General features: G+C 36.2%; 1 protein-coding gene across 1 annotated transcript in view; it reads right to left on the bottom strand.

The window, feature by feature from the left end:
* Nucleotides 1-5,362: 5,362 nt before the first annotated feature.
* The window catches only part of LOC149142338 (exosome complex exonuclease RRP46 homolog), a 68,332-nt gene continuing 46,701 nt past the window's right edge, over nt 5,363-26,993 (bottom strand). Inside the window, exons 2-8 of the mRNA XM_089451456.1 lie at nt 8,691-8,791; nt 6,851-6,871; nt 6,583-6,655; nt 6,412-6,479; nt 5,908-6,040; nt 5,689-5,777; nt 5,363-5,542 (exon numbers count right to left, since the gene is read on the bottom strand). Of these exons, the coding sequence (XP_089307582.1) occupies nt 5,363-5,542; nt 5,689-5,777; nt 5,908-6,040; nt 6,412-6,479; nt 6,583-6,655; nt 6,851-6,871; nt 8,691-8,791 (665 nt within the window). The remainder of the gene's footprint in view (nt 5,543-5,688; nt 5,778-5,907; nt 6,041-6,411; nt 6,480-6,582; nt 6,656-6,850; nt 6,872-8,690; nt 8,792-26,993) is intronic.

The raw sequence follows: 26,993 nt of genomic DNA, 5'->3' as shown, positions 1-26,993 counted from the left end.
TGAATGGTTGGTTATGCCTTTCAGATTGACGAATGCTCCTGCAACCTTCATGAGGCTAATGGATGACATCTTATAGCCATTCACCAACTCATTTGTAGTGGTATACTTAGATGACATCCTGATCTTCAGCTAGAGTTGGAAAGAGCACCTCCACCACATCCGACAGGTTCTCCAAACACTATAGAAACACAAGTTATATGCCAATTTACAGAAATGCACTTTTGGAATGACCTAGGTTCAATATCTGGGATACATTATTAATGAACGAGCAGTGCATGTGGATCCAGCCAAGATTCAAGTCATTTGGGATTGGCCATCTCCAACCATTCTAACGGAGCTCCGCAGCTATCTAGGTCTTGCCAACTTCTACCATGGGTTCACGTTGGGATTTTCCCATATCACATGGCCCTTGAGTCAAGTCACCAAGGGAGGAAAGAAAGCAAAATTCTTTTGGTCTGAATCTCAACAGAAGGCATTCACAGAGTTGAAATATTGCCTCTTCTTGGCATTAGTTCTTGCATTACCCGACTTGCAACAACCATTTGAGGTCGAGACAAATGCCTCTAACTATGCTATTGGGGCATTCCTTACTCAACACGGGTAGCCAGTGGCATATCATAGTGAGATACTTTCAAACACAGTCCGTAAGTATCCCACTTATGACAAAGAGATGTATTCCATTGTGCAGGCCTACTGACAATGGAAGCATTACATTTTGGGGAAGGAAATGATCATCCACATAGACCACCGACCCCTGTAGTTCATACAGACCCAAGGGAAATTACAGAATGATCACCATTAGAAGTGGTCCACATACTTACAACAGTTCCATTTGAATATCAATTATAAGAAGGGCAACAACAATAATGTTGCAGATTGCCTCAGTCGACCACCTATTATGGCGTTAACCATCATGCTCAACTCTTGTGGGCATGAGATTTTTGATTGGCCACTTCTCTACAAAAGCAACCCAGAATTCAACCACACATACCAGACACTCTTGGAGGGTCAACATGTTCTAGATTTTCACCTCTAGGATGCCTTGTTATGTCGCCTGGGTCACCTTTGTGTTCCTTCAAGCAAGTGTGCCAAGATGATTTTGGAAGCACACTACAGTCAGGCTACTAGGCATTTCGGGGTCGAGAAAATGGTGACAGTACTTGAGAAGTATTTCTATTAGCTGAATCTTCGACGAGATGTCAGGAAGTAGATCAGATCATGCATTGCCTGCACCATTGCCAAACCGACCATCAAGAAGCAAGGCCTCTATACCCTGCTGCCTACCCCTAACCGACCTTGGCAATCCATCTCCATGGATTACATGTCAGGCGTTCCTTCTACTAAGCATGGAAATGACTGTGTTTTTTTTGTCATCGACAAGTTCTCGAAGATGGCCATTATGGAGGCCTGCAAGAATAATATCATAGCAGAAGCCACTACTAAACTCTTCTTTGAATGAGTGTGGGTAAACTTTGGCATCCCATAGTCTATCATCTCAGATCAGTATAGTAGGTTCCTTAGTAAATTTTGGTCCAATCTCTGGTTGATGTTGGACACCAAACTCACTAAGTCCACAACCTTTCATCCTCAAACTGATGGCCAAATAGAGGCTGTCAACAGGATAATCGTACACATTCTCCACATGTACAACTTGAAGCATCCACACACATGGGATGAGAGCCTCCCATATTTTTAGCACAGCTACAACTAGGCTCTCCACAACTCAACTAGCCACAACCCTTTTTAGGTGGGCTTGGGATTCCAACCACTATGTCCCATTGATGTGGCCATGCCATTTGCAGCTACTCACACAGATTCAATTGAGGTCCAGTTTGAAATAGATAAGGAAAATAAGTTCATTGAGCACATCCAACATATTTTCTAGCAGGTCCATGACATTTTGGAGAAATCAAATGCCAAGTACAAGCAGCGACATGATCAACATCGGGTGACACACAAGTTTCAGGTGGGAGACAAAGTTTGGTTGCATTTGCAAAAGGAATGCCTTACCAGAGCCTATCGGAAACTCAAACCACTCCGATATGGTCCTTACACCATTACCAAGGCTATGGGAGACAATGCATTTGAGCTAAGCATTCCCCCATTCCTTGGCCTGCACCCAGTGTTCAATGTGGACTGCCTTCGACCATACTTTCCACCATTACTAGACATATTCGACCTTGCAGAACAACTCACACCCACAAATTTAAATTCATACTGTATGGAACAAGCTGCAACTGATTGTATCATGGACACACAGATCAAGCACACTCGCTAGCAGAATATCCAACTGTATTGAGTTGTCAAAGTAGGCTGACTCCTTCACTAGAGTAAGTGGCTCACTAGGGACCAAGTTCAGTAGACGTTTCATCATCCAATGGAGGAACTCAATGAATTGGGGACCATTTCTTCCTAGGGGGGAGGAATGATCCAGGTGGATTTTGGTGGCCACCTTCCAAGTCCACTTGGACCCCCACCATTGTTTCTTTCAGCTTTTCAGTTTCCTTAATTGTAGCATAGTTTACTATTTTTAGCAGTTTTTTGGGTCCTGAACTTCTGGAGCCATTTTGAGGCCCTAAATGATGTTCTTTGGGAACACTGGGAGCAACATGGCTCCATGGACCGATGTTGCTCTTCCCAAAGTTGTAGTTCTTGGATAGATCTTTCTAACGAGATATTGTGTGCATCAAATGGAGATCGTATGCCAAAGTTACGACTCCGGGGAGTTGATGTACCAATTTACCTAAATGGGGCCCACAGTTTGGAATTTCATCTTCTAGGGTTAGGTTTGTGTATGTTTATGGTTTCCATTGTTTCTGAACAATAAATAGGCCTTCGAGCCTCATTGTAACACAGTTTAGAAGCATGAGCTGCCACATCTCTTCTCAGAGATAAGTTACCATCGCCCTAGCTAGTTATTGCCATTTCTATTTGTAAGCATATTTCAGTATTTTACAGTAATGAAATGAAGTATTATTTCTGCTTCATCTCTATCTGTATGGTTATATCTGTAATTTTTTTCATTCCTATTTAAATCCGGATTACAGGCTTAATAAAGCAGTTACTTAGATGAGGTAAAATGCCAACCTCTTTCTATGCACAATTTAGAGCTAGCTCTTAACTTGTTGCCTAGACTAGATATTAGCAGCAAGAAGGCTGCTCAATGTTCATACCTTAGCGTGAGAGCTGTAAACTTTCTTTGACTATATAATGTAAAGAAAGTGACCAACTAACTTCCAAAAGGGTGAACATATCCCACAACAAATGAACATTTCCATGCTATTGTGCCAAAGGCCACTCTAACTGTAAAAGGAAAATATATTTGCATATTCAGCATGAACTTGCAGTAAAAAATAAGCTTTGCACCACCCTGACCTTTTGAGATGAATGTAATTGGAAAATGAACAACCAAGGATATGACAAAACACTTGTTTGTGCATGACAAGAATGTTGAGCATGAGCATAACACTTTGGTTGCTTAGTTTAAAAAAAAGTGAATGTTGGGTGACTCTTGATGCTTATTTCATAACTTGACTATAAGATCAACAATGGACATTGGATATAGCTTGTATAATGAATTTTCAGTAAATTTTTTCTGCAAAATTAACAAACAAGAAATTAATTTGGCTAGAAATATAATAAATCCAATGACTACCTTACAACCATTTTTCTCGATAATGGATTACCTGCAAAATAATAGATGTTGTAGTATTTGGATGAACTGTAGAGAGAAAAATATAATCCAAAGTTCTCTTCAGAATTATCTCACATTCCTTCTCCTTCTTACCTGAAACATAGCAACAAATATTCCATCTATAGTTGCAAACTTAAAGTGAATGCCCATTAATGCAGAGCAATGTGCATCCATCAATAATGAATTGCAAACTTTAACATTGCAGTTCTGGATAGAGTACTCAATGCCCTCCAAACTAACACAACCATATTCCATGGAATAGGCCACAAAATTAACATGATTTCCTTTACCAATTAAATTTTTACCTTCCAAATGTTTTATTTCTGGTGCCAACTTCCTTCGTTTAATAAAGTAAGAATAATTGTTACCATCTAGAATATGTGGCCAAGGATCGGGCAGAAGAATGAACTTGAAATCTTCCTAAAGTGTGGGTATCTCTAAGGCTTTCTTGTAGTCTTTCCATTCCTCTAAAATAACATTTCGAATAGGATCACAACACGAATCATGGACTTCTTTCATAAGATTTTCACGAGCATTCTCATAAGCGACATTAAAATTATGAACATTAAATTTTGTTTCATTGTATGGTAGTTTTAGAAAAGACCATGCTGCATGATATGTTGTTTTTGTACACAAAGGTCTCCAGCAGAGAAGCCTTATCAGTGTGTCAAGAATTTGGCACATTGGCATTCTCTCGCTAGATCCTATTTCCTTACTAGGGTCACCTTGCGAGTTCTTATGTTGCACTCTTTGAGGAAGAATACCCAGTACATCCAACAATGAATTATCCAACTCTTTACTCTGAAATTGGATAGCCAACAAGCTCGGAGATGCCAACACCAATTTTTTGTTCCCACAAAAAATGAAGTATAGCAATCCACTTGAACTTGTCTTTCTATTTGTATCCAGAAGTGTAATATTCATAAATTGTTTTTCCAAAGGCCCAACAACATTTCCCTAACTTTCCTACTCTTCAATTCGAATACTAGTGTTGACCATAGAAATTCTAGATCTTGCAACTACCTTTGTGCTCTCATTTAGCAAGTCTCCATCAAATAAATGATAATTGCACTAAGGGTTGAAGGTTGTAGTGGCCAATGTTTGTGGGCACAGAAAAGCAGTAGCAATACTATTCACCACCTCTTTGTTATTGATCAATTGTAAAAGACGAGATGTTATATACAACGATGTAAGAGTGCTCATCTTAGGAAAAGATAAATTAAGGGATGGTAGCAAATATTGCAAAACCAATAAATGAAGAAAATTATGTATGATCAGACTGCTCAAATCAGAAATACTGGCACAAATTATGTCACTACAGTAATAAAGTCCATCTCTGATTTCTTCAACTATAGAAAATGATGTTGTTGTAATCTCAGAAACATCATCAACCTGTACTGCATAAACAACAGGAACATCTAATTTTAAGCTTTTCTCCTTGAGGCATTTCACCAAATATGACTATGATAACATTGTTTGGCTTGTGATAAACTTGTTGACACTTTCATCACCTCTATATATAGCAAGTGGGAAAGCACGTACAACTGTATGGCCCATGGTGTCTCTATAATAAGTGAATTCAACAACCTCACTATACAATGGGAAGGAAAGTACAACATTCTGAGATTCCATATTGAAAGAGAAATTCCTTTTCATTATAAGTTCCAATCAATTGAGTATTGTATTAGCCTTACTTATATTTTTCACCCTTGAACCTTCCCACAACAAGCGCAATTTTGGAGGTCCCTCAATCTCATCTTGTAGCCTTTTGATAACATTGTACATTTGATCAAATTTCTTGTTCCCCATCAAGGGTACCAGATGATTATTTGATGAGCCCCAAAATCCCTTAACATCAATTTCTAGACAAGCCAACAGTTCTTCTATAAAATTAATTTCTCCAGTACTTCTTAAAGGGTGGTGAGCCTAATCCCTCAAAAGGTGTTCTACAAGTAGGCAATGGTTACTGTGATGCAGAAGGAATAGTAACTAACCTGGCCCTGTTCAATACTTGATCTTACAAACTTTGAAATTTTTGAACAAGCAGCATGACCACGCTCCAAACAAGCAAGGTAATTATCAACTACAAAACATGTTGAGTAAATATGAATTTTGGAGCCCCCCAAACTCATCATAGAACCCAACAATGAACCATAAGCAAATAAAATTCTAGTTATCTAGGAAAATAATAGCCTAGAAATCTCTCAAAACACTCAACATTGCCCCACAAGGGATGAATGAGATTATTCCATGTTCCAAAGGCTCATTGTCAATAGTGGGAGGTCCCAAGGGAAGCACAGTAAGAGGACGACTTGGAAAAGCTAGATTTACATGTGCCAAAAATTTCTGATATCAAAGAAAAGTGAAGATCAACCAACCTCTTGAAAAAAATTGAAAAAAAAAACTACATTCTAATGTTTGGGCATGGAAATATTTGAAATGTTAAATTTATATGCTTGAGTATCATATCTAATCCTTCTCTCCTCAAAAGATACTAACAATAATTGAACTCATGTACCATTTATAAACCATCACCATTACTCTAAATCCTTGTCAGGTGTTACCACTACAAACAGTCACACAATGCAAAGCAGAAGAATGATACAAACCAAGTTCAATGGAACATAGTCATTCGATCAGATAAGCACGTAGTTAAAAGTTAAAACACCAAAAATTCCATTGATCTATAATCTTGAATAAAAGATATCAATTCTTACTTGCACCTTCCCCTTTGTCGGATCAAGAATAACTTCTCCATTGTCTCTCACACCGCAACAAATTGCAGCTAATTAAAAACAACTTAATTTTTTTAAGAGAGTGGACATCAGAGGCAAAACAACACCTTTAACCATAGCTCAACTTAAGGTTTAGAAAATAATGAACAGTACCAATAATGTTTCTCAAAGGAATTCCAACATCCACCAAAGCAGTGCATGCTGCATTGATAGCATGTGCTAGCAACTAAATTCAATTTGTCAAGGAATTCTTATTTTTCAAATATTTAGTTTGATTTGTGACTCAATGAAGAAATTAATCCCTGATGCAAATATAACACAGACAATAACTAAACTAAAAGAAACCTTCATCTTGCTGCATCAAATCATAATTGAAAAAACTTATAAAAAATGATAATGAAATAGTAGCAAATAAAGATACAACTCCATCATCATTGACAACCTGCAAAATATAGAATAAAAAAGTGCATATTTGAGAATCAAGAGCAAGTGGTGAAGTATAAATGTACTTGAGAGCAAAAGCACTAGCTGTATTACTCCATGCTTAGGCAGTCAAGAAAGGCAAACAACAAAACAACTAGTAACAATTCCTTACAAAAATCCTAAGCTTAGGTCATAGATCAATACTCTAGGCACAAAGTTGCAACTTGAAAATCCAATGCACAGGAGGTGATAGTGGTGACCACAAAGGAATGAACTCAAAATTCTAGTAATTCGTTTAAGTATTTGAATAGACATGTTGTATAGACAATGTTAAAAAATCTTGAAATAATAGGAAGACGACCCAAGGACGACAGGTGTGGGAGGGGTTTTCTATAGCCATGGAGCAATTCTAGAATGCAGTTATGCATGGAACCTTGGAAGCAAGACTAACAATCAGGTAGAGGCTTATGCCTATTTTCAAGGTCTTCCACTGGAAAAATATCAAAATTAAATGTTAGTGGAGACTCCAGTTTAATAATCAAGCTTATGCACAAAGGGAACTCTCCAAAAGATAACAAGTTCAATGTCATCCTAGCTAAAATTAAATCCCTTGCAAAAAATTGATTCCATACGATGGATACATGTTCTTAGACAAAACAATGAACACACTGATCACTTTGCAAATCAAGCTACATTGAAATTTTTTGGGATTTGGTGATTAATGACATTAAAATTTCAATCCATCCCATAGTCACGGATCGAGGAAGGCGTCAATAAGCAAACTTAGAGTCTCCTTTTAGTTCTCGAGTACCAATCTGGATATGAAATTTGTATCTGTTTTTTTAAAGAGATTATATGGGTTCTATGTCTACTCAGCCACTCTGTTTCAAGAACACTGGTGCAACCTATGGGTTACTTTTTGTATTATCTTTTGGACGCTTTAGCCTCATCCTTTTTATAAATAAAGTTTACCACTTTTTGTTTGAAAAAAATAAAAATAAAAATATATATAGGAATATGACAAAGGTTCATAATAGGCTAATAGCTTCTATCTCTCAGGACTGAGCAATGCACATTTTGAGAAGAAGAAAACACTCATAACTTCTAGTTTACAGGAATGGAGCTGATACAGGGGTTAGCTTACTCCACTGATCAAAGACATCAAAACATTTGGAGAGGACAAAAAGATGGGCCTCAGGCTTAATAAAGCAGTTAGCTTAGTTGATGTAAGATACCAACCTCTTGTTATGCACAATTTAGAGCTATCTCTTAACTTGTTTCCTAGACGAGATATTAGTAGCAAGAAGGTTGCTTAATGTTCATACCTCAGCATGAGAGCTATAAAATTTCTTTGACTATATAATGTAAAGAAAGTGGCCAACTAACTTCCAAAAGGGTGAACAGGTCCCACAACAAATCAACATTTCCATGCTATTGTGCAAGAGGCCACTCTAAATGTAAAAGGAAAATATAATTTGCACATTCAACATGAACTTGTAGTAAAAAATAAGCTTTTCACAAACCCAACCTTTTGAGATGAATGTAATTGGAAAAGGAACAACCAAGGATATGACATAACACTTGTTTGTGCATGACAAGAATGTTGAGCATGAGAATAACACTTTGGTTGATTAGTTTAAAAACAAGTGGATGTTGGGTGACTGTTGATGCTTATTTCATAACTTGACTGTAAGATAAGCAATGGACATTGGATATAACTTGTATAATGAAATTGCAGTAAACTTTTATGTCAAATGGATAAACAGGAGATTAATTTGGCTAGAAATATAATAAATCCAATGGCTACCTTACAACCATTTTTATCAACAATGGATTACCTGCAAAATAATATATGTTTTAGTATTTCGATGAATTGCAGAGAGAAAAATATAATCCAAAGTTCTCTTCAAAATTAGCTCACATTCCTTCTCCTTCTTACCTGAAACATAGCAAAAAATGTTCCATATATAGTTGAAAACTTAAAGTGAATGCCCATTAAGGCAGAGCAATGTGCGTCCATCAATAATGAATTTCAGAATTTAACATTGCAGTTCTAGCTAGAGTCCTCAATGCCCTCCAAACTAACAAAACCATATTCCATGGAATGGGCCGCAAAATCAACATTCTTGCCTTCGCCAATTAAATTTTTACCTTGCTGATTTTTTATTTCTACTACCAACTTCCTTCCTTTGATAAAGTAAGAAGAATCATCACCATCTGGAATATGTGGCCAAGAATCAGGTAGAAGAATGAACTTGAAATCTTCCTAATGTGTGGGTATCTCTAAGGCTTTCTTGTAGTCTTTCCATTCCTCTAAAATAACATTTGGAATAGGATCACAACATGAACTATTGACTTCTTTCATAATATCATCATGAGCATTCTCATAAGCAACATTAAAATTATGAACATTAAATTTTGTTTCGTTGTATGGAAGTAGTTTTTGAAAAGACCAGGCTGCATGATATGTTGTTTCTGTACACAAAGGTCTCCAGCAGAGAAGCCTTATCAGTGTGTCAAGAATCTGGCACATTGGCATGCTCTCGCTAGATCCTAGTTCCTTACTAGGGTCACCTTGTGAGTGCTTATGTTGCACTCTTTGAGGAAGAATACCTAGTACATCCAACAATGAATTATCTAGCTCTTCACTCTACAATTGGACAACCAACAAGCTCGGAGATGCCAACACCAATTTTTTGTTCCCACAAAAAACAAAGGATAGCAATCCACTTGAACTTGTCTTTCTATTTGTATCCAGAAGTTTAATATTTATAAATTGTGTTTCCAAAGGTCCAACAACATTTCCCTGACTTCGTTGCTCTTTAATTTGAATATTAGTGTTGACCATAGAAATTCCAGATCCTGCAACTACCTTTGTTCTCTCCTTTAGAAAGTCTCCAACAAATAAATGACCATTGCACTGAGGGTTGAAGGTTGTAGTGGCCAATGTTTGTGGGCACAAAAAATTAGTATATATATTATTCACCAACTCTTTGTTATTGACCACTTGTAAAAGACGAGACGTTATATACAACAATGTAATAGTGCTCAACTTGGGAAGAGATAAATTAAGGGATGGTAGCAAATCTTGCAAAACCAATAAATGAAGAAAATTATGTGTCATCAATTTGCTCGAATCAAAAATACTGGAACACATTATGTCACTCTAGTAATAAAGGTCATCTCTAATTTCTTCAACTATAGAAAATGATGTTGTTGCAATCTCAGAAACATCATCAACTTGTACTGCACGAATAGAGGGAACATCTAGTTTAAGCTTTTCTCCTTGAGGCATTTCACCACATCTGAGTATGATAACATTGTGTGGCTTGTGATAAACTTGTTGACACTTTCGTCGCCTCTATATATAGCAAGTGTCAAAGCATGTACAACTGTATGGACCATGGTGTCTCTATAATAAGAAAATTCAACAACCTCACTATACAATGGGAAGGAAAGTACAACATTATGAGATTCCATATTGAAAGAGAAATGACTTTTCATTATAAGTTCCAATTGATTGAGTATTATATTAGCCTTACTTATATTTTGCACCCTTGAAGCTTCCCACAACAATCGCAATTTTGGATGTCCTTCAATCTCATCTTGTAGCCTTTTGGTAACATTGTAAATTTGATCAAATTTCTTGTTCCCAATCAAGGGTACCACATGATTATTTGATGAGCCCCAAAATCTATTAACATCAATTTCTGGAGAAGCCAACAGTTCTTCTATAGCATTAATTTCTTGAGTACTTCTCAAAGGGTGGCTAGTCTAATGCCTCAAAAGGTGTTCTACAAATAGAGCCTTGCAGATTTTGTAGGGAGAAATAACTATATAGTAAGAAAGATCATCATCTGGCTTCATTCTATGCAAATGTGCAACTAACTCTCTAAGGGTATATATTGTAATTTCTTCATGAAGGACTCCATCGAGTGGGGTAGACCTTGAAGAGATTGAATGCAACCTACCCAAAAATGTTGATACATATAGATTATGTAACAAGAATTTATCTCCACTGGAATTTGATTTTTTGAACTTTCCAATAGCACTAATAATCTTCTTTAGCATAAATTTCATAACAGAAATTAGTGCACTTTTAGGAAGGCAATCTAAAATAAATTCACCTGGCTGTCTTACTGAATTTGTCACACCTAATTCCTTTAGGGTTTTTTGAGGTGTTCATTTCAAGATTTACAAATCCTCAAAAGGAAACAGATTGTTGGTTGACTGATAATCATATTCATTTAAGAAGGGACAAAAGGTACTAGGTATACCTTCCTTTAACTATGTTTCCAGATTTAAAGTCTTAATACCCTATGGCCTGCAAATTTCCTTAATAAAGAGTGGAGGATATGGTTATGCAACTTCTTCATTGAAAGTATGCTAATGGCCCAATTTCTCAATTAGGCCATTCTCGAAGGAACTGCACCATTTCTAGTGTATTCTCCTCCTGTTGGAATATAATTCTAACATCTGCATTTATTTTTGAGCCTAAGTATCCTTGAGTTAGACACATGCACTAAAAATCATGTTCACACTTGGTTTTTGGTAAACTAGCTCGGTGGACCAACTTTTCCTTATTTTTTGCCTTTAAAGGCTTAATATTATAGAAATATTGGTCCAACAACTTTCCTAAACCATTTAGACATCTAAGTGCATGTTCACACCTAACCGCACCTCATCCACTTGAGTTATTTGAGGATTGGTGCCCCACATGAAGATTCCCCCTTAAATCAAGGGATTTGGTCACCCCGACCATTTTAGCATGTTTTAAAGTTTCCTTCCTTGGAAAATGCACACCTCCTCATGCTTTCATCGTGGCTGATAGTTGGCATAGGTTTTCTTGAGTCATTGTTGCTATTTTAGGCCTACCTTTAGCTTTTCTTAGCATTTTCTAGTTTTCTACTAGTTTTTTCCTAGTTTTCTAGATTCAACAATTTCTATATAACCACCTCCCTTTGGGATTAGAGGTTTGGTTGCTCATGTATTAATATTGTTAATTAATTTAATACATTGATTTTATGGAGAAAATTCTTTCTCTCCTCTCTTGAATATCAACAAATTACTTGTGTTTAATTTAACTAGAATTCTAGATCTATCGAAGTTTCTGCAGGAATTCTACATGGTATCAGAGCTAGTTCAAATATAGTGGATTGTACATGGTTTTATTTGTATGTATAGATCATCAGGAGGTGCAGCAAGTAGCAATGGATAATATCTCTCAGCCCACAAAACTCGTTCTAAATCCTTTCAATTACTTTGAATGGAAGATAGAGATTACTATGCTCCTCCAAAGCAAAGGGCTTTATAGGGTAACAATGGGAACAGAGACTGAACCAACTTTTGCGGTGGAGAAGATCAAGTATTTCAATAAATTGGATGAATCAATTGGGCTGATATGCCTATCAATTTCTAGATAACTCCTCTTTCATGTCAGCGGAGCCACTACTTCTGATGCGGTCTGGACCACATTGGAAGGACTATTCGACAAGGAGGATGAAATGAGAGTGCATCAACTGGAGAATGAACTCATATCCTTCAATGCAACTCAGTTCAACAACCTAAAATAATACTTCACCAAGTTTAAATACCTCCTCGTTGAACTTGATGCATGTGGAGTCAAGAAAGAGGAAGATAAACTCATCCTTTTGATTCTCTCGAAATTAGGCCCTGAATATTCCGTATTTGTATTATCTTTTCAAGCATATAAATTGACTCAGGAAAAATGGAAAATGCCTCCATTGAATGACTTCATTTCAGAATTGAATCAAGAGTAAGCTAAGTTAGTCCAAATGGGTTCCATAAAGTGTTCAAAGAACCAAGCACTTGCGGCTACTGATGCTCCAAAGAGCAGTGTAAGAGACAAGCAAAAAGGGAAGGGTAAATTTAATGAATTGAAGAAGGAGAGACCCGTACAATCTTCAGAGAGATCTTCTTTGCCTAAGGGTAAGAAGAAGAAGGAAAGAACACTTTGTAGCTACTATTCCAAAGGTTTTCATCCCAAAGACAATTGCATGAGGAAAAGAATCGATGAGATGGCTAAGCAATTGCAGCAGCACAATCTCACCATGCTTGAGAATGCAACGAAGAAGGATGATAATAGAACAAGAGATGGGAGAGGGAGAGCACGAGATGGTCATGCTTTAATGGTTATCACATCTACTCCATCAGATTGGATCCTTGATTCAGGTGCATCGAACCATATGGATGCATCAAAAGATGAATTTTCCTCCATCGAGGAAAGCACCAGATACCCAATTTATTTGGGAGATGCCACACCCGCAAAGGTGTACGGAGAAGGAATTGTAGACCTTGAAGTGGGGTGCTTCACAAATGTGCTTCATGTTCCCTCGTTGCTTGAAAATCTTCTCTCGATATATCAGATCACTTGTTCCAGCTGTGGAAGGAAGTTGGAGTTCACTACGGACTCCATAGTGATTAGCGACATTTCCATGGGCTGACATCTTGCACATGGAATTGCAGATCACGTTTCTCATTTGTAATTCTTCTCCAACTTTGTTCCTAAATCTATTAGAACTATATTTCTATCACAATCTAATGATATCAGTAGGTTATGGCATGAAAGGTTTGGCCATCTAAACTATAAGCACTTTCATCAACTCGACAAGGAAAACATGGTAGAAGGATTGCCCGCTATTAAATTCATAAGCAGTGTATGTCAAGGATGCATTCTTGGCAAGCATCTGGAACAAAATTTTGACAAAGGGAAGGCATAGAGAGCTTCTTCACCTCTTGGGATGATTCACAGTGACATCATGGGCCCATTCCCACAACCTTTAATTAGTAAGGCTCGATATGTACTCACGTTCATAGATGATTTCTCTCGCTTTACTTGGGTATTTTTTCTGAAATTAAAATCAGAAATATTTGAATTCCTTATAGAATTTAAAGCACTTGCTGAGAATGAGTCTGGGTGTAAGATTAAAATACTTCGTACTGATAATGGGGGGGAGTGTGTCAAAAAATATGTGCAACAAAATTGTATTGATGCAGGTATATAGCTACAACACACAGTTCCATATACACCATAACAGAATGGTGTCGTGGAGAGGAAAAATCGGTCGTTAAAACAGATGGCCAATTGTATGCTATAGTCCAAATCATTAGCTCCTAAGCTATGGGATGAACCTCTTAATTGTGTAGCATACATTCAGAACCAAATTCCTCACAAAGAACTCAAAGGCACCACTCCATTTCAATGTTGGATCGGTAAGAAACCGAAAGTGTCGCACTTTCACATTTTTGCTTCACGAGCATGGGCTCACATTTCGACAGATAAGAGGAAGGTTTTGGAGCCTCAAAGTGTTGAATGTATCTTTGTTGGATATCCTGATAGTGTCAAAGGATATAGATTGCTGGACTATTGCACTGAAAAGTTCCTTGTAGCTCGAAGTGTGAAGTTTGAAGAAGAATCACTACATGATTTTTCAGCAGACCCTACCAAGGAACCGCTTGTTGCCACTGATGAGGAGGAGTCTGAAACTTATTCGAGAACTTCAAAGAAGCCATCAGAGAAGCCTCTTGGGTTTGATTCAGAGAATGAGGAGCAGTTCATGGCTGCTCCAACTCAGCTGCCAACTTGGGCAGAGAGAACCGTGCAAGATGTAGGTGAACTAGTCAGTGATCCTGCGGATGCGAGAAGGACTAGATCATAGTTTTTTGGGGCTCCTCAAGCCCTGTCTGCCACTGAACCATTACTTCCCATAAATTAATATACGCCACTTGGTTCAGATCCACAGTCACACTTTGAGGCTGCTGGAAACCCACTTTGGGAGGCTGCCATGGATGAAGAGTACTCTGCTCTCATGGAAAACAACACATGGGACTTGATTCCACTTCCAGAAGAAAGAAAGCTTGTTCGATGCCGATGGATCTATTGAAAAAGGATTGCTACATATGGTGATATCAGCAAGTACAAATCTTGACATGTTATAAAAGGATACTCACAGGTACATGGCATAGACTACACATAGACATTTGCACCTGTTGCAAAAATGGACTCCATTCGACTAGTTTTAGCCATTGCTGCTTCTCGCAGATGGGAAGTTCATCACATGGATGTGAAGAGTGAATTTCTTCATGGAGATCTCAAGGAGGAGATATATATGGAGTAGCCACAGGGATACATTCAGAACTCTTCCCTCGTTTGCAAATTAAAGAAATCTTTGTATGGCCTAAAACAGGCTCCCAGAGCCTGGTATGCAAAGATGGATTCTTTCTTGCTTTCCATTGGATTCATTCAATGCAAATATGATCTAAATGTTTATTTTCTACAACATGATGATTCTATTTTTCTGATAGTACTTTATGTAGATGATTTACTGATGACAAGGAACCTTACCTTAGCTATTAATTCGGAAAAATCAACATTGCACGATCGATTTTCCATGACATATTTGGGGCTATTGCACTACTTTCTTGATCTTGAAGTTTCTCAGTCTACTTCAGGGATCAAGATGGAACAGTCTAAGTATGCATCATATCTACTTGTCTGCTTTCAAATGAAAGAATGCAAGACAACACATCTCCCTTTCTTTCGGGGATCAGATTTGAGGATGTGGGTACTACGCCTTTGGTGGAAAGTACACTGTATCGAAAATTGGTTGGGAGTTTGTTGTATCTTACTCATAGCCGACCTGATATATATTTTGCAGTAGGATTTTGTTCCAAATATATGCATGAGACCCATGAGCTTCATTGGAAAGCTGCAAAGAGATTCCTTAGATATGTGAAAGGTACTTCCAGTTTTGGTATCTTTTATGCTACAGATTGCCCACTTTCATTGATTGGGTACACAGATTCTGATTGGGCTGGCGATTGTACAGACCACAAGTCCACCTCTGGTTATATTTTTTTCTTTTTTTCAGGGCATTTTTTATGGTCTAGCAAGAAGAAATCCACGATTTCTTTATCTACAGCCGAGGCAGAGTATAGAGGTGCAGTGAATGTAGCTACACAGGTTGTTTGGTTGCAGGGGATTCTCTCTGAGTTTGGTATTCAGTATCCACTTCCAACTGTCATATTTTGTGACAATTAGGGGTCCATTTAGCTATTAATTGATCCAGTTCAGAGGCACAAGACCAAGCACATTGAGATTCACATGCATTACATCTGTGAGCTGATCCGTGACCAAGTCATATCACTGCAGTACTGCCCCACTGAGCAGTAGGTTTCAGACATCTTCACCAAGTCTTTCACTAAAAAGAAATTTTCAAAACTAAGAGCTATGCTTGTAGTGGTTGAGACAGCTAAGTAGGCCCTTCTAGCCACTTAGCCCTCTTTTCCTCTTTTGGGTGGGGTTTTCCCACAAGGTTTTCCCTCTTTCTTCATTTTATGAGGATCTTTTATTTATTGTACCAGAGTACCTAATATGGAATCTTGGCTGGGACTTAGTTTAGATAAGTGAGTTAGGATGAAGGGGGGATGTTGGAATATAATCCTAACATCTACATTTATTTTTTAGCCTAAGTATCCTTGACTTAGCCACATGCACTAAAAATCATGTTCACACTTGGTTTTTGGTAAACTAGCTTGGTGGACCAACTTTTCCTTGTTTTTTTCCTTTAAAGGCTTAATATTATCGAAATATTGGTCCAACCACTTTCATAAACCATTTAGACATCTATGTTCATGTTCACACCTAACCACACCTCATCCACTTGAGTTATTTGAGGATTGGCACCCCACATGAAGATTCCCCCTTAAATCAAGGGATTTGGTCCCCCAGACATTTTAGCATGTTTTAAAGTTTCCTTCCTTGGGAAATGCACCCCTCCTCATGCTTTCCTCGTGGCTTATAGTTTTCATAGGTTGTATTGAGTCATTTTTGCTATTTTAGGCCTCCCTTTATCTTTTCTTAACCTTTTCTAGTTTTTTACTAGTTTTTTCCTAGTTTTCTAGATTTGGTAATTTCTATATAACCACCTCCCTTTGGGATTAGAGGTTTGGTTTCTCATGTATTCATATTATTCATTAATTTAATACATTTATTTTATGGAGAAAATTCTTTCTCTCCTCTCTTGAATATCAGCAAATTAATTGTGTTTAATTTAAATAGAATTCTTGATCTATCATAGTTTCTACAGGAATTCTACACCTCTTACCTCGATAAAAAACTAAAATTATATTGTTGGGTAACTAAGTGGAGGTATTTTTGTTGTTATCTCGATGATGATACATATCCCCCAATTCAATACCTGCCATTTTACAAGAGTTGAAAAGAGTCTCCTTCATAATTTGATCCTTGTTTGAACTTTGGGAAAATTTCATGTTTCTTCCTTGTAAAGTAATCACACATGGCAATAAACCCAAGGTTTGCTACTCTGGGTTGGATTAGTAATATTTTCTTTAAGAGTACTAGGGATAGCTAGATTATCCCTCTCAAACATCTTCCTTTCAGGTCTAATGTGTTCTAACAAGGCTCCAAGTCGTCTGATGGACAACTCAGCTTGTTGTTCCTTGATAGTGGTAGAATAATGTTGTTGTAATCTCAGAAACATCATCAACCTGTACTGCACAAACAATAAGAACATCTACTTTTAAGCTTTTATCCTTCAGGCATTTCACCAAATCTGAGTATGATAAGATTGAGTGGTTTGTGATAAACTTGTTGACACTTTCATCACCTCTATATATAGAAAGTTTCAAATCATGTACAACTGTGTGGACCATGGTGTCTCTATAATATGTGAACTCAACAAGATGACTATACAATGGGAGGAAAATACAACATTTTGAGGTTACATATTGAAAGAGAAATGTCTTTTCATTATAAGTTCCAATCGATTGAGTATTGTATTAGCCTTACTTATATTTTGCACCATTGAAGCTTCCCACAACAAGCGCAATTTTGGAGGTCCTTCAATCTCATCTTGTAGCCTTTTGTTAATATTGTAAACTTTATCAAATTTCCTGTTCCCCATCAAGGGTACCAGATGATTATTCGATGAACCCCAAAATCCCTTAACAATAATTTCTGGACAAGCCATGAGGTCTTCTATAGCATTAATTTCTCGAGTACTTCTCAAAGGGTGGCAAGCCCAATGCCTCAAAAGGCATTCTACAAATAGAGCCTTGAAGATTTTGTAGGGAGAAATAACTCTATATTAAGAAAGATCATCATCTAGCTTCATTCTATGTAAATATGCAACTAACTCTCCAAGGGTATAGATTGTAAGTTCTTATTGAATGACTCAATCAAGTGGGGCAGACCATAAAGAGATTGAATGGAACCCACCCGCAAAAGCTGATACATATAGGTTATGTAACAAGAATTTAGCTCCACTAGAATTTGATTCTTTGACCTTTCCAATAGCGCCAATAATCTTCTTAAGCGTAAATGTCATATCAGAAATTAGTGCACATTTAGGAAGGTAATATAAAATAAATGCACCTGGTTGTATTACTGAAGTCGTCACACCTAATTCCTTCAAGGTTTTTCGAGGTTTGCATTTCAAAATCTGCAAAGCCTCAAAAGGAGATGGACTACTGGTTGACAGATAATCATATTCATTTAAGAAGGGGAAAAAGGTAATGGAACACCTTCCTTTAACGATGTTTCTAGATTTAAAGTCTTAATACCCTATGGCTTGAAAATTTCCTTAACAAATAGTGGAGGATATGGTTCTGTAGCTTCTTCACTGAAAGTATGCCAATGGACCATTTTCTCAATTAGGTCATTCCCAAAGGAACTTCACCATTTCTGGTGTATTGTCCCCTTACCTTGATCAAAGGCTATAACTATATTGTTGGGTAACTAAGTGGAAGTATTTTTGTTGCTATCTCGATGATGATACATATCCGCCAATTCAATACCTGCCATTTTACAAGAGTTTCAAAGAGTCTCCTTCATAATTTTATCCTTGTTTGAACTTTGGGTAAATTTAATGCTTCTTCCTTGTAAAGTAATCACACATGGTAATAAACCCAAGGTCCCGCTACTCTAGATTGGATCCATAATATTTTCTTTAAGGGTATTAGAGATAGCTAGATTATCCCTCTCAAATATCTTTCATTCACGTCCAATGTGTTCTAACAAGACTCCAAGTCGTTTGATGGACAACTTAGCATGTTGTTCCTTGATAGTGGTAGAATATTTATTATTGATATTATCACCAACATTATTTATAGAATGACGAGTGTCACCATAATCTTCCTGGCTAGGTTTGGACTTCTCTGGTCCTCTGTTACCTATCAAATAATAATTTTCATTGATGCCCTAAGGATGCTTTCTGGAAAAGTGATCTTCATATCCTTCTCCATATCCTTTATTTGATTCATCACTTTTCTTCTAGCTCCCTTCAGATGCAATTTCCAAGGCTCCTTGATTTTTGGTAGTCTTCAAGTCTTCCTCTATGCTTGCCTTGGTATACACCACTAAGTCTTTAGTTCTGCTTATATCATCATCTTCAGACTTGTATATACTTTCCTTTTTTCCTTGCCATCTTGATGATGCCCATGCCTCCATGACCTCTGTCACCCTCAAGAAATTTGTAGATAATTGCTCAAACAATTCATGTGTTGTCCTTTGTTGCCTTGGTATTTCTTTAGCAACAACTACTAGCCCCTCCTTCTCTCCCATGGTACCTTGAATTCTAACTCTAGTTCACTTGTCTTTAGGCCCACAGCTGGCCAAGACCAAGGCTCTGATACCACTGTAATGTTCCTTTCTGGAAAAGCCTTAAATTTTCAATAGGTTTCTGAGTGTGTGTGAGGTTTAGTGATGTGTTATAGCAAAAAATTAGCCACGTGTAGCTGTAGGTTCACCTTTACAAATTTCACCCAATTAAATGTGCATAAAAACCAACGTGCATACCAAAATAAAGTACTCCAAGTGCTCAAATAGATTTATGAAAGTTCAGAAATTTACATATGTATATAGTTGGTACATCACAGAGAAATAAAATAGAGGAGCTTCTTTCACATTAACCAACTAAATACACAAAGACATAAGAAAATAAAGGAACCTGTGACCTCTATCTCACAGTGTGCTTCCAGAGTGGCAGTTGAACAAGGGATGTGACCAACAATACTTCATAAACTTTAGAAAGGAAATATTGTATGTGTTATTCCCATAGGGTGCTAGGACTTTGGTGGTCCACAGTTAATGGATTTGTAATCCAACAAATGGGAAACTTGTGGCCCTTCCCTTGAGGCTAATATGACATATAAATCTTGCCCACAAATTGTCTAAGTGCACCCAAAATTCTTAACACTACTTCAGTATAGAGTAACAGGTAACCGGTTGATCTCCTGCATTCGGACCCATCTTTCATCTCTCAATGCATGCGTTCGACACTTCGAAGGGGGTTGGCTCCATGTCATGGTTTTTTTTTGTAATTAATATCTATCCAAGAGCCGGATTAGTCACTAGAGTGATGTCATCCTTAGAGCTAGTTCACAATTCTTGATGTCCAGGAAGCCCACCTGGGATTTCAATTTCATTTGGTCATTGTTACTACCACCGAAAGTCCAAGGCCAATGCAGAGATAAAAGTATTATGTGCAATAGTGGATGGGTGAATTCAGTAAAGAGTAGGTAGATATTTATTCATTGGAAAGAGAAAGCATTGTTTTATTATTGATCTCCATTTTGTTTTCTTTTCTATTGAGAAATGACTGATGCCCACAATCTATGTGAGCAGAGCTTGCTTGGGCATATAGATTTGTGGAAGAAAATTATGTACATCAGGTTGTTAGCCAATGGTGGATCCCATCCAAACCTTTAAAAAGAACCACCATTAGAGTATATCTAGTGAAAATCTTGTAAGAGGAGGTGAGGGACTTGGCGGTGCTCATGAACTGGATGCATGAATTTCCAAACACTCAATACATATGGGTGAGTTCGATATCAATTATGTATGAGGTCCTCAAACGCGAAAATTGTGGTCAACTAGGCAGATTTATTTATGAGCAACCTTGCTGGCAATATACAGAAAGACAAGGCACCTGGGAAGGGTGAAACAACCTGTTTCTACATGACATCATATCTCATGTTTTGCATATGTGCTTGTGAAGTTAGTTTTTTAGGCTTCAAACCAAACTAGGAACCTACGTTTGGGCCAATGCATGTAGATTACCAAAGTTTGTGGAAATCCAAATATTTGTGAGAGTATTTTTCCATCTATATCTATGTTTTAGCTCTCCTATGTGAAAGTATTTATGATGAAGAATTCCCATCATTTTTAGTTGATTTGATATTAAAGTAATGAAATCGATCAAGGATTGGTGTTGGGCCTCCAAAATGTTTTCAAAATGACATTCACATCCACTTTCACCTTTATCGCCACCATTTCACTCATATGTCACAACTCCATAACCATATAACCTTTCATTAGCCACCATTTTCATAAATATATCGGTTAGGATCCTTATTTACCAAAGTTATTTATTTTATGTGTTTAAAGTGAATTTATGATTATAAACTAGGAAATTAACATGGTTTCATGTATCTATATATGTGGCTTGAGTTTCATAACATGTGTAGGTCATTTGGAAGCTTCCAAGCACCCTTATGTGGCCTTCAATGCTCAAATTCGAATTCCATTCAAAGGAGATTTGGATAAAGGTCAAAGAAGGATATGTGTCCTATTTGGATTGTAACTCTATGAGGTGTCTCATCATTTCTTATTTGGATTAGAACTCGATGAGACAGTTAGGGGATATGTGTCTCATTATGAGCTATTTGCTTGTAACTATATGAGATTTTAGTGGATGTTCATTAAATAGTGTAGTTACTTATGTACTTGTATAAATAGGGGAGCCTCTCCTCTAAAAACTGGTTTGTAAATTTGGAGAAATGCTCATGCTTTTAATAGGGAATTTGGAGCTTATACTTGGAGATTTGAAGATTTAGTTTTTCTTGCATATGGAGCTTCTTCACTTCCCATCCTCATACACCATTGGAATGGCCATCTAATGATTGTGAGATTGTATTGCTTTCATAGATTAATATTTAATGCTTTCATAGCTTAGATTTATGAATGCTTTCTAGGTTTGATTTTGGTTTAATGAGTATCTAATAGACCTGACTACATGCTCATATGAAAGGTTCACCTTTTCCATAATTGAGTAACATTGGGATGTTATAGAAAGGCATTAAACTTTAGTTGCTTTTAATTTTCTTTAATAGATTTGATTTTGGTTTAATGAATATCTAATAGACCTGACTACTTGCTCATATGAAAGGTTCACCTTTTCCATGATTGAGTAACATTGGGATGTTAGAGAAAGGCATTAAACTTTAGTTGCTTTTACTTTTCTTTGATAGATTTGATTTTGGTTTAATGAATATCTAATAGACCTGACTACTTGCTCATATGAAAGGTTCATCTTTTCCACGATTGAGTAACATTGGGATGTTAGAGAAAGACATTAAACTTTAGTTGCTTTTACTTTGCTTGATAGATTTGATTTTGGTTTAATGAATATCTAATAGACCTGACTACTTGCTCATATGAAATGTTTCACCTTTTCCACGATTGAGTAACATTGGGATATTAGGGAATGGCATTATACCTTAGTCATTGTATTTGTTTTCTACCCCATTTACGCTTTCCTAGATTAGATTTATCTTTCGAAATTGAAATTAATCTCTAGCACATATAGTGCAAGTATGCCTCACAAGTCCACGGACCCACGGGTTGATAATTTATGTTAGTAATCTAATGGAAATTATTTTGCTCAACATTTTGGCGCCATTGTCAAGGAGGCATACATAGGGATCAACATTTGATTTCAAATTTTCATTTAAGTTTCTTTGCATTTGCATATAGAAAACATAGAACATCCACCCCCATTCATTCACTCAAAAATAATCAAAAACAAAAATAGAGATCCATTTGCAACAACAATTTTTCATGATCATATCCAAGAATTGACCAACTTGGATATGAGTTTACTCATGATCTTGTTGCAAAAATGGATGCATTGGAAATTCTCTTACACTTAAGGGAATGTTCATGTTTTTTAGTAGAATAGGACTAACCAATAAAAATAAGTTTTTGAAATTTTTAAGATAAATTTAATGTTTTGTGATGGCCACCCATTTTCTGACCCTTGGCAGGAAAAATTTCAATAAAAGAAATTGTAAATAAGGAGCACAAACTAAAAAGGATGAATGACAGCTTGAGGTGGGAAATCGATTATTTTCATGTGATGTTTTGTGAAGAATCGACTGAAAAAATCTTGAGAATGCTAACAAAATAAAAATCTTGAGTATGCTCTCCTCTTGCGCTTCGTGTGACCTAGAGGATCAGAGAAAGAAAATTTTTGTTTTGTTAGTATATCATAAAATCTAAAAAAAAATAGCTACAGAATGCAATTCTGCAGCTAAATTCTATTTTCCTCATTTGATTTGATTTTTCAATAAACTTTAAAATAAAAAAATAAAGTAAAAAAAAAAATTGTTTTGAAATTTCTTTATTTTTCAATAAATTATTTCTTTAAAAATTCAGATATATATATATATATATATATATATATATATATATATATATATATATATATATATATATATATATATATATATATATATATATATATATATATATATATATAGATATAGATATAGATTTTAAAATGAAACAAAAATATATATAAAAATCAATAAAAGTGTTTCTTTTGAAAATTATATATGTATATATATTTTAAATTTTTAAAAACAAAAATATAAAAAAACAAAACCCAACTATTTTTCTTTATTAATAAATTATTTTTAATTAAAAAAAATCCCAAAAAAAATAAAACTAAAAAGGCCCATACATATGCATGAGGTCTGCCTTTGGCTTGGCCTTGTGCATATACACAGAGAATGGCCCAACCACAAAACCCACGGTTAGGCCACGCAACCTTCTGGATTGCCGAAATGAAAGAGCCTTCCTGGAGTCTAGCTAAGTGTTTATCAGGAGAATCGCTCCTCCTGGTCGGTGATGGTTCAGTAAATGTCTGCAACGAATCATATTGTTGATGACAATAGGAGATAAAACCCTGACCTTTAATAAAAAACCATGATCCATATAATAAATATTGGGGGGTGCCTTTGCTAGCTACTACTGATTATTCATTTCATGCCAAATCTCCAGATGTAGTAGTCGTTCTAAAAAAAGGCTTAGTAGAAACATTTTTCCAGAAAAGGCAGAACTTTAAAAAATGTCATTTTTCAAACACAGATTTCGAGAAAACCAGAATATATTTTGAAAAAATGAGACATGGGTGTTTCTCAGAATAGGTCGAATTAAATAACCTGGAAACAGTTTTCTCAATTTCGCAACCGTTTGAGAGAAATATGAGATTCTTCGAGATCCTATTTTGCTGATTGCGTGAGGAAAAATGATTTCTAATTAATACACTCTGAAGAGGGAAGAATCCAAATTAAAAACAAACTCTGCTATGGCATTCAATCCACATGGCACATGATCTAAGAATCCAATTTAATTCATACCCACTACGCAGTTAGTAGATCTCACTAAAGCCACGGGTGTTCAAAATGTGCATGCATTTATCACTAATTTCCTCCTCTCTTTAGTGCAGAAGCCACCACTGGAGCTGATATCAATTTCATAAACCACCAGAGGAGGTAGATCCGCCACTCTCGTCTACTCAATCACGTGGCAATTGCATCAATGCTGGCCATTTCTTCCTCCATTGACGTTGCTGCAAGCAAACCTCAAAGAAAAACCTCACACGCTGTTTGATTTTTATAATTCAATTTTTTTTCATGGGGGTGTCATTATTACAAACGGTTTTGTAAATATTTTTTCTTTTTCATGTTGTTTTATAACATCATCTTTTATATATAGTTTTAATTGTAAATATTTTAAATATTTTTTCCACGAGGAAAATAGTTTTGGAAAAAAAAAAACAAACAAAAGAAAAAAATGTTAATATTTGTAGCAAATCGAAAAGTTGTTTTCTGATACAAGGTCGAAAAAATAAAAAATAAAATTGATAGGGTGCTTCATCTACAGGATTGTGGATACCCACAATGCCTTAACAAGAATCCTATAGATGGTAGGATCGAATCTTGTGGACATGCATTTTTTTTCATAAAGTATTTTTATATGATCATAAGCCTTATAGATACAGAAGCCAATGACATCAAAAAGTGAAAAATCTTATGCCATGGCACAACCAAAGAAGATCAACAAGATTTTAGCTACAGAAACTGTGCACATTCTACAGCTGCACAACAATTCTATAGCTAATCAACGATTTTGCAGCTATGCATTTAACTCAATGATTTATTTGTCAAACAATGCATTCTAACCAGAAATTCATGATCAACATGCCATTTCATCTGCTTACATCATCTTTTACTGTAGCATCATGTTTCCATGCCACATTTTAGATGACAATTTTCACTGTTTCATAAGAAATTCAAAACAATCTAACTTTCACATATGACATCGGAATTTGATGATTCAAGTGTCATTGGAAAGATATCGACGATATATACAAAATGAGGAAGATAATATCAGATCTTGAAATAGTAAAGAATGAAGAAATTGCTGAAAAGAAACAATAGGTAACTTGAGGCACTACTTTCGACATAGGTATAAACTCTTTTGGTTTTCTTTCATGAACTTGTTTAATAGTACCGATTCTTATTTTTTTCATGTAAATGTCATTAATAGAGATATTGTTCACCTCTCTATTTTGATAACCTTACAGTCCATTGGAGAATAAGTACTAGTTTTTTCAGGTTCTAGGAGGGAGAATAGATGACCATAAGCAAATAGTGTCTCTCAAAGACCACATTTATTTCACAAGAAAATGATCAGAGCAGCAATAGAGATGAAGCATCAATGCATGAGCACATGCTAATGCATATCATATCCAGCATTTGCAAGCCTTTCAGATGCCAGTGTTTCCATTGCTCCATACTCCTTCAGTCAATAAAGCCTTCATCTCATTTCCTTTGTAGTCGCATTGCATTTCACTTAGTTAGTCAATAAAATTCTCATCTTCTTGCCATTCTTTCACTAACTCATAACCCGTTTTCATAAAGACATTCAGCTCGCTTACATGCTGATTTGTTCTTTTACTTTCCATTCACTTGTCATTTTCCTTTCTATTAAATAAACCTTGATCCACTGTAAAATTTTCCATTCATAGTCCTTCAAAATCATTGTTTCATGTTCACATTAGATGATGGAGGATTCCTTAAGGCTTTTCTTCTAACAAGCCTTGGCTTATCGACATCGTCACATTATCTAGGTCCAAGGCTAGAGTCCTCATTAGTACCTTGAGGCTTGTATGCCTTAATGACAGTCTCTCTCGCCAACAACAATGGGAATACATCAATGTCCCTTGATCGTTGGATCTTGCAAGTGGATTGACATCGGCTCATTTATTCACCCTTCGCAAGATGTACTTAGGTACCTTGGCACTCGTTGACATTAATGGCGAGTTTGCCTCGCATTGGTTAATGACATTCATCAATGGTCGGTAATCCAATGACCTCTCTTCATGCTCGACACCAACACATTTATTCACATGACTAGAGTTGTACCATCGTTTTTATAGTGATTGAAGAATATATCATTTCAGCATTTTGCAGCAGATACAACAGATTTAGCAGCAGAAATAAAGAATCCACTTCACAACCTCATCCACCATTTATCCAACCAAGAAGTAGATGAATTATACATTTCATTCCATGATCCAGAAGCAACCACACTCTTGAATTTCCATAACTCATGCACATTGAAAATAAGTGAAGGTATGTCGTTTTCTAATTTTTAGTCATGCAATTCCTTAAAATACTAAAATTGTAACTTTGGAAAATTCCTCACTTCCTCTTTCACATTGTCATATCTTTAGTTAGGGGAAAGGGACATCATTTCATATTCATATATCATACACCATCACACATTTTCATTTCATCCTAACATACTTGTCCTAATCAATTATGATTGCATTATGGTTCAAAAAGTTATATGATTTGCAAATAATGCCTAAATTATGAGCACACTATATGGCTGATTTTAAAGATGCATTCTTAAATATGTTCAATGAATCTTGTTGCAACAAAAAAAAACAAGGTATTGCAGCACAAGAACCAATACCAATTGGAATTTGGTTGAAACACAAGAACCAACCAAACATGTTGCAATTCAA

This window comes from Pinus tabuliformis, chromosome X, assembly GCF_031772625.1.
Source record: "Pinus tabuliformis cultivar Carrire ecotype Pingquan chromosome X, CPIR1, whole genome shotgun sequence".
Taxonomy (NCBI): domain Eukaryota; kingdom Viridiplantae; phylum Streptophyta; class Pinopsida; order Pinales; family Pinaceae; genus Pinus; species Pinus tabuliformis.
Note: the sequence above shows the minus strand (reverse complement) of the source record. Positions and strands in the feature narration are given on the sequence as shown.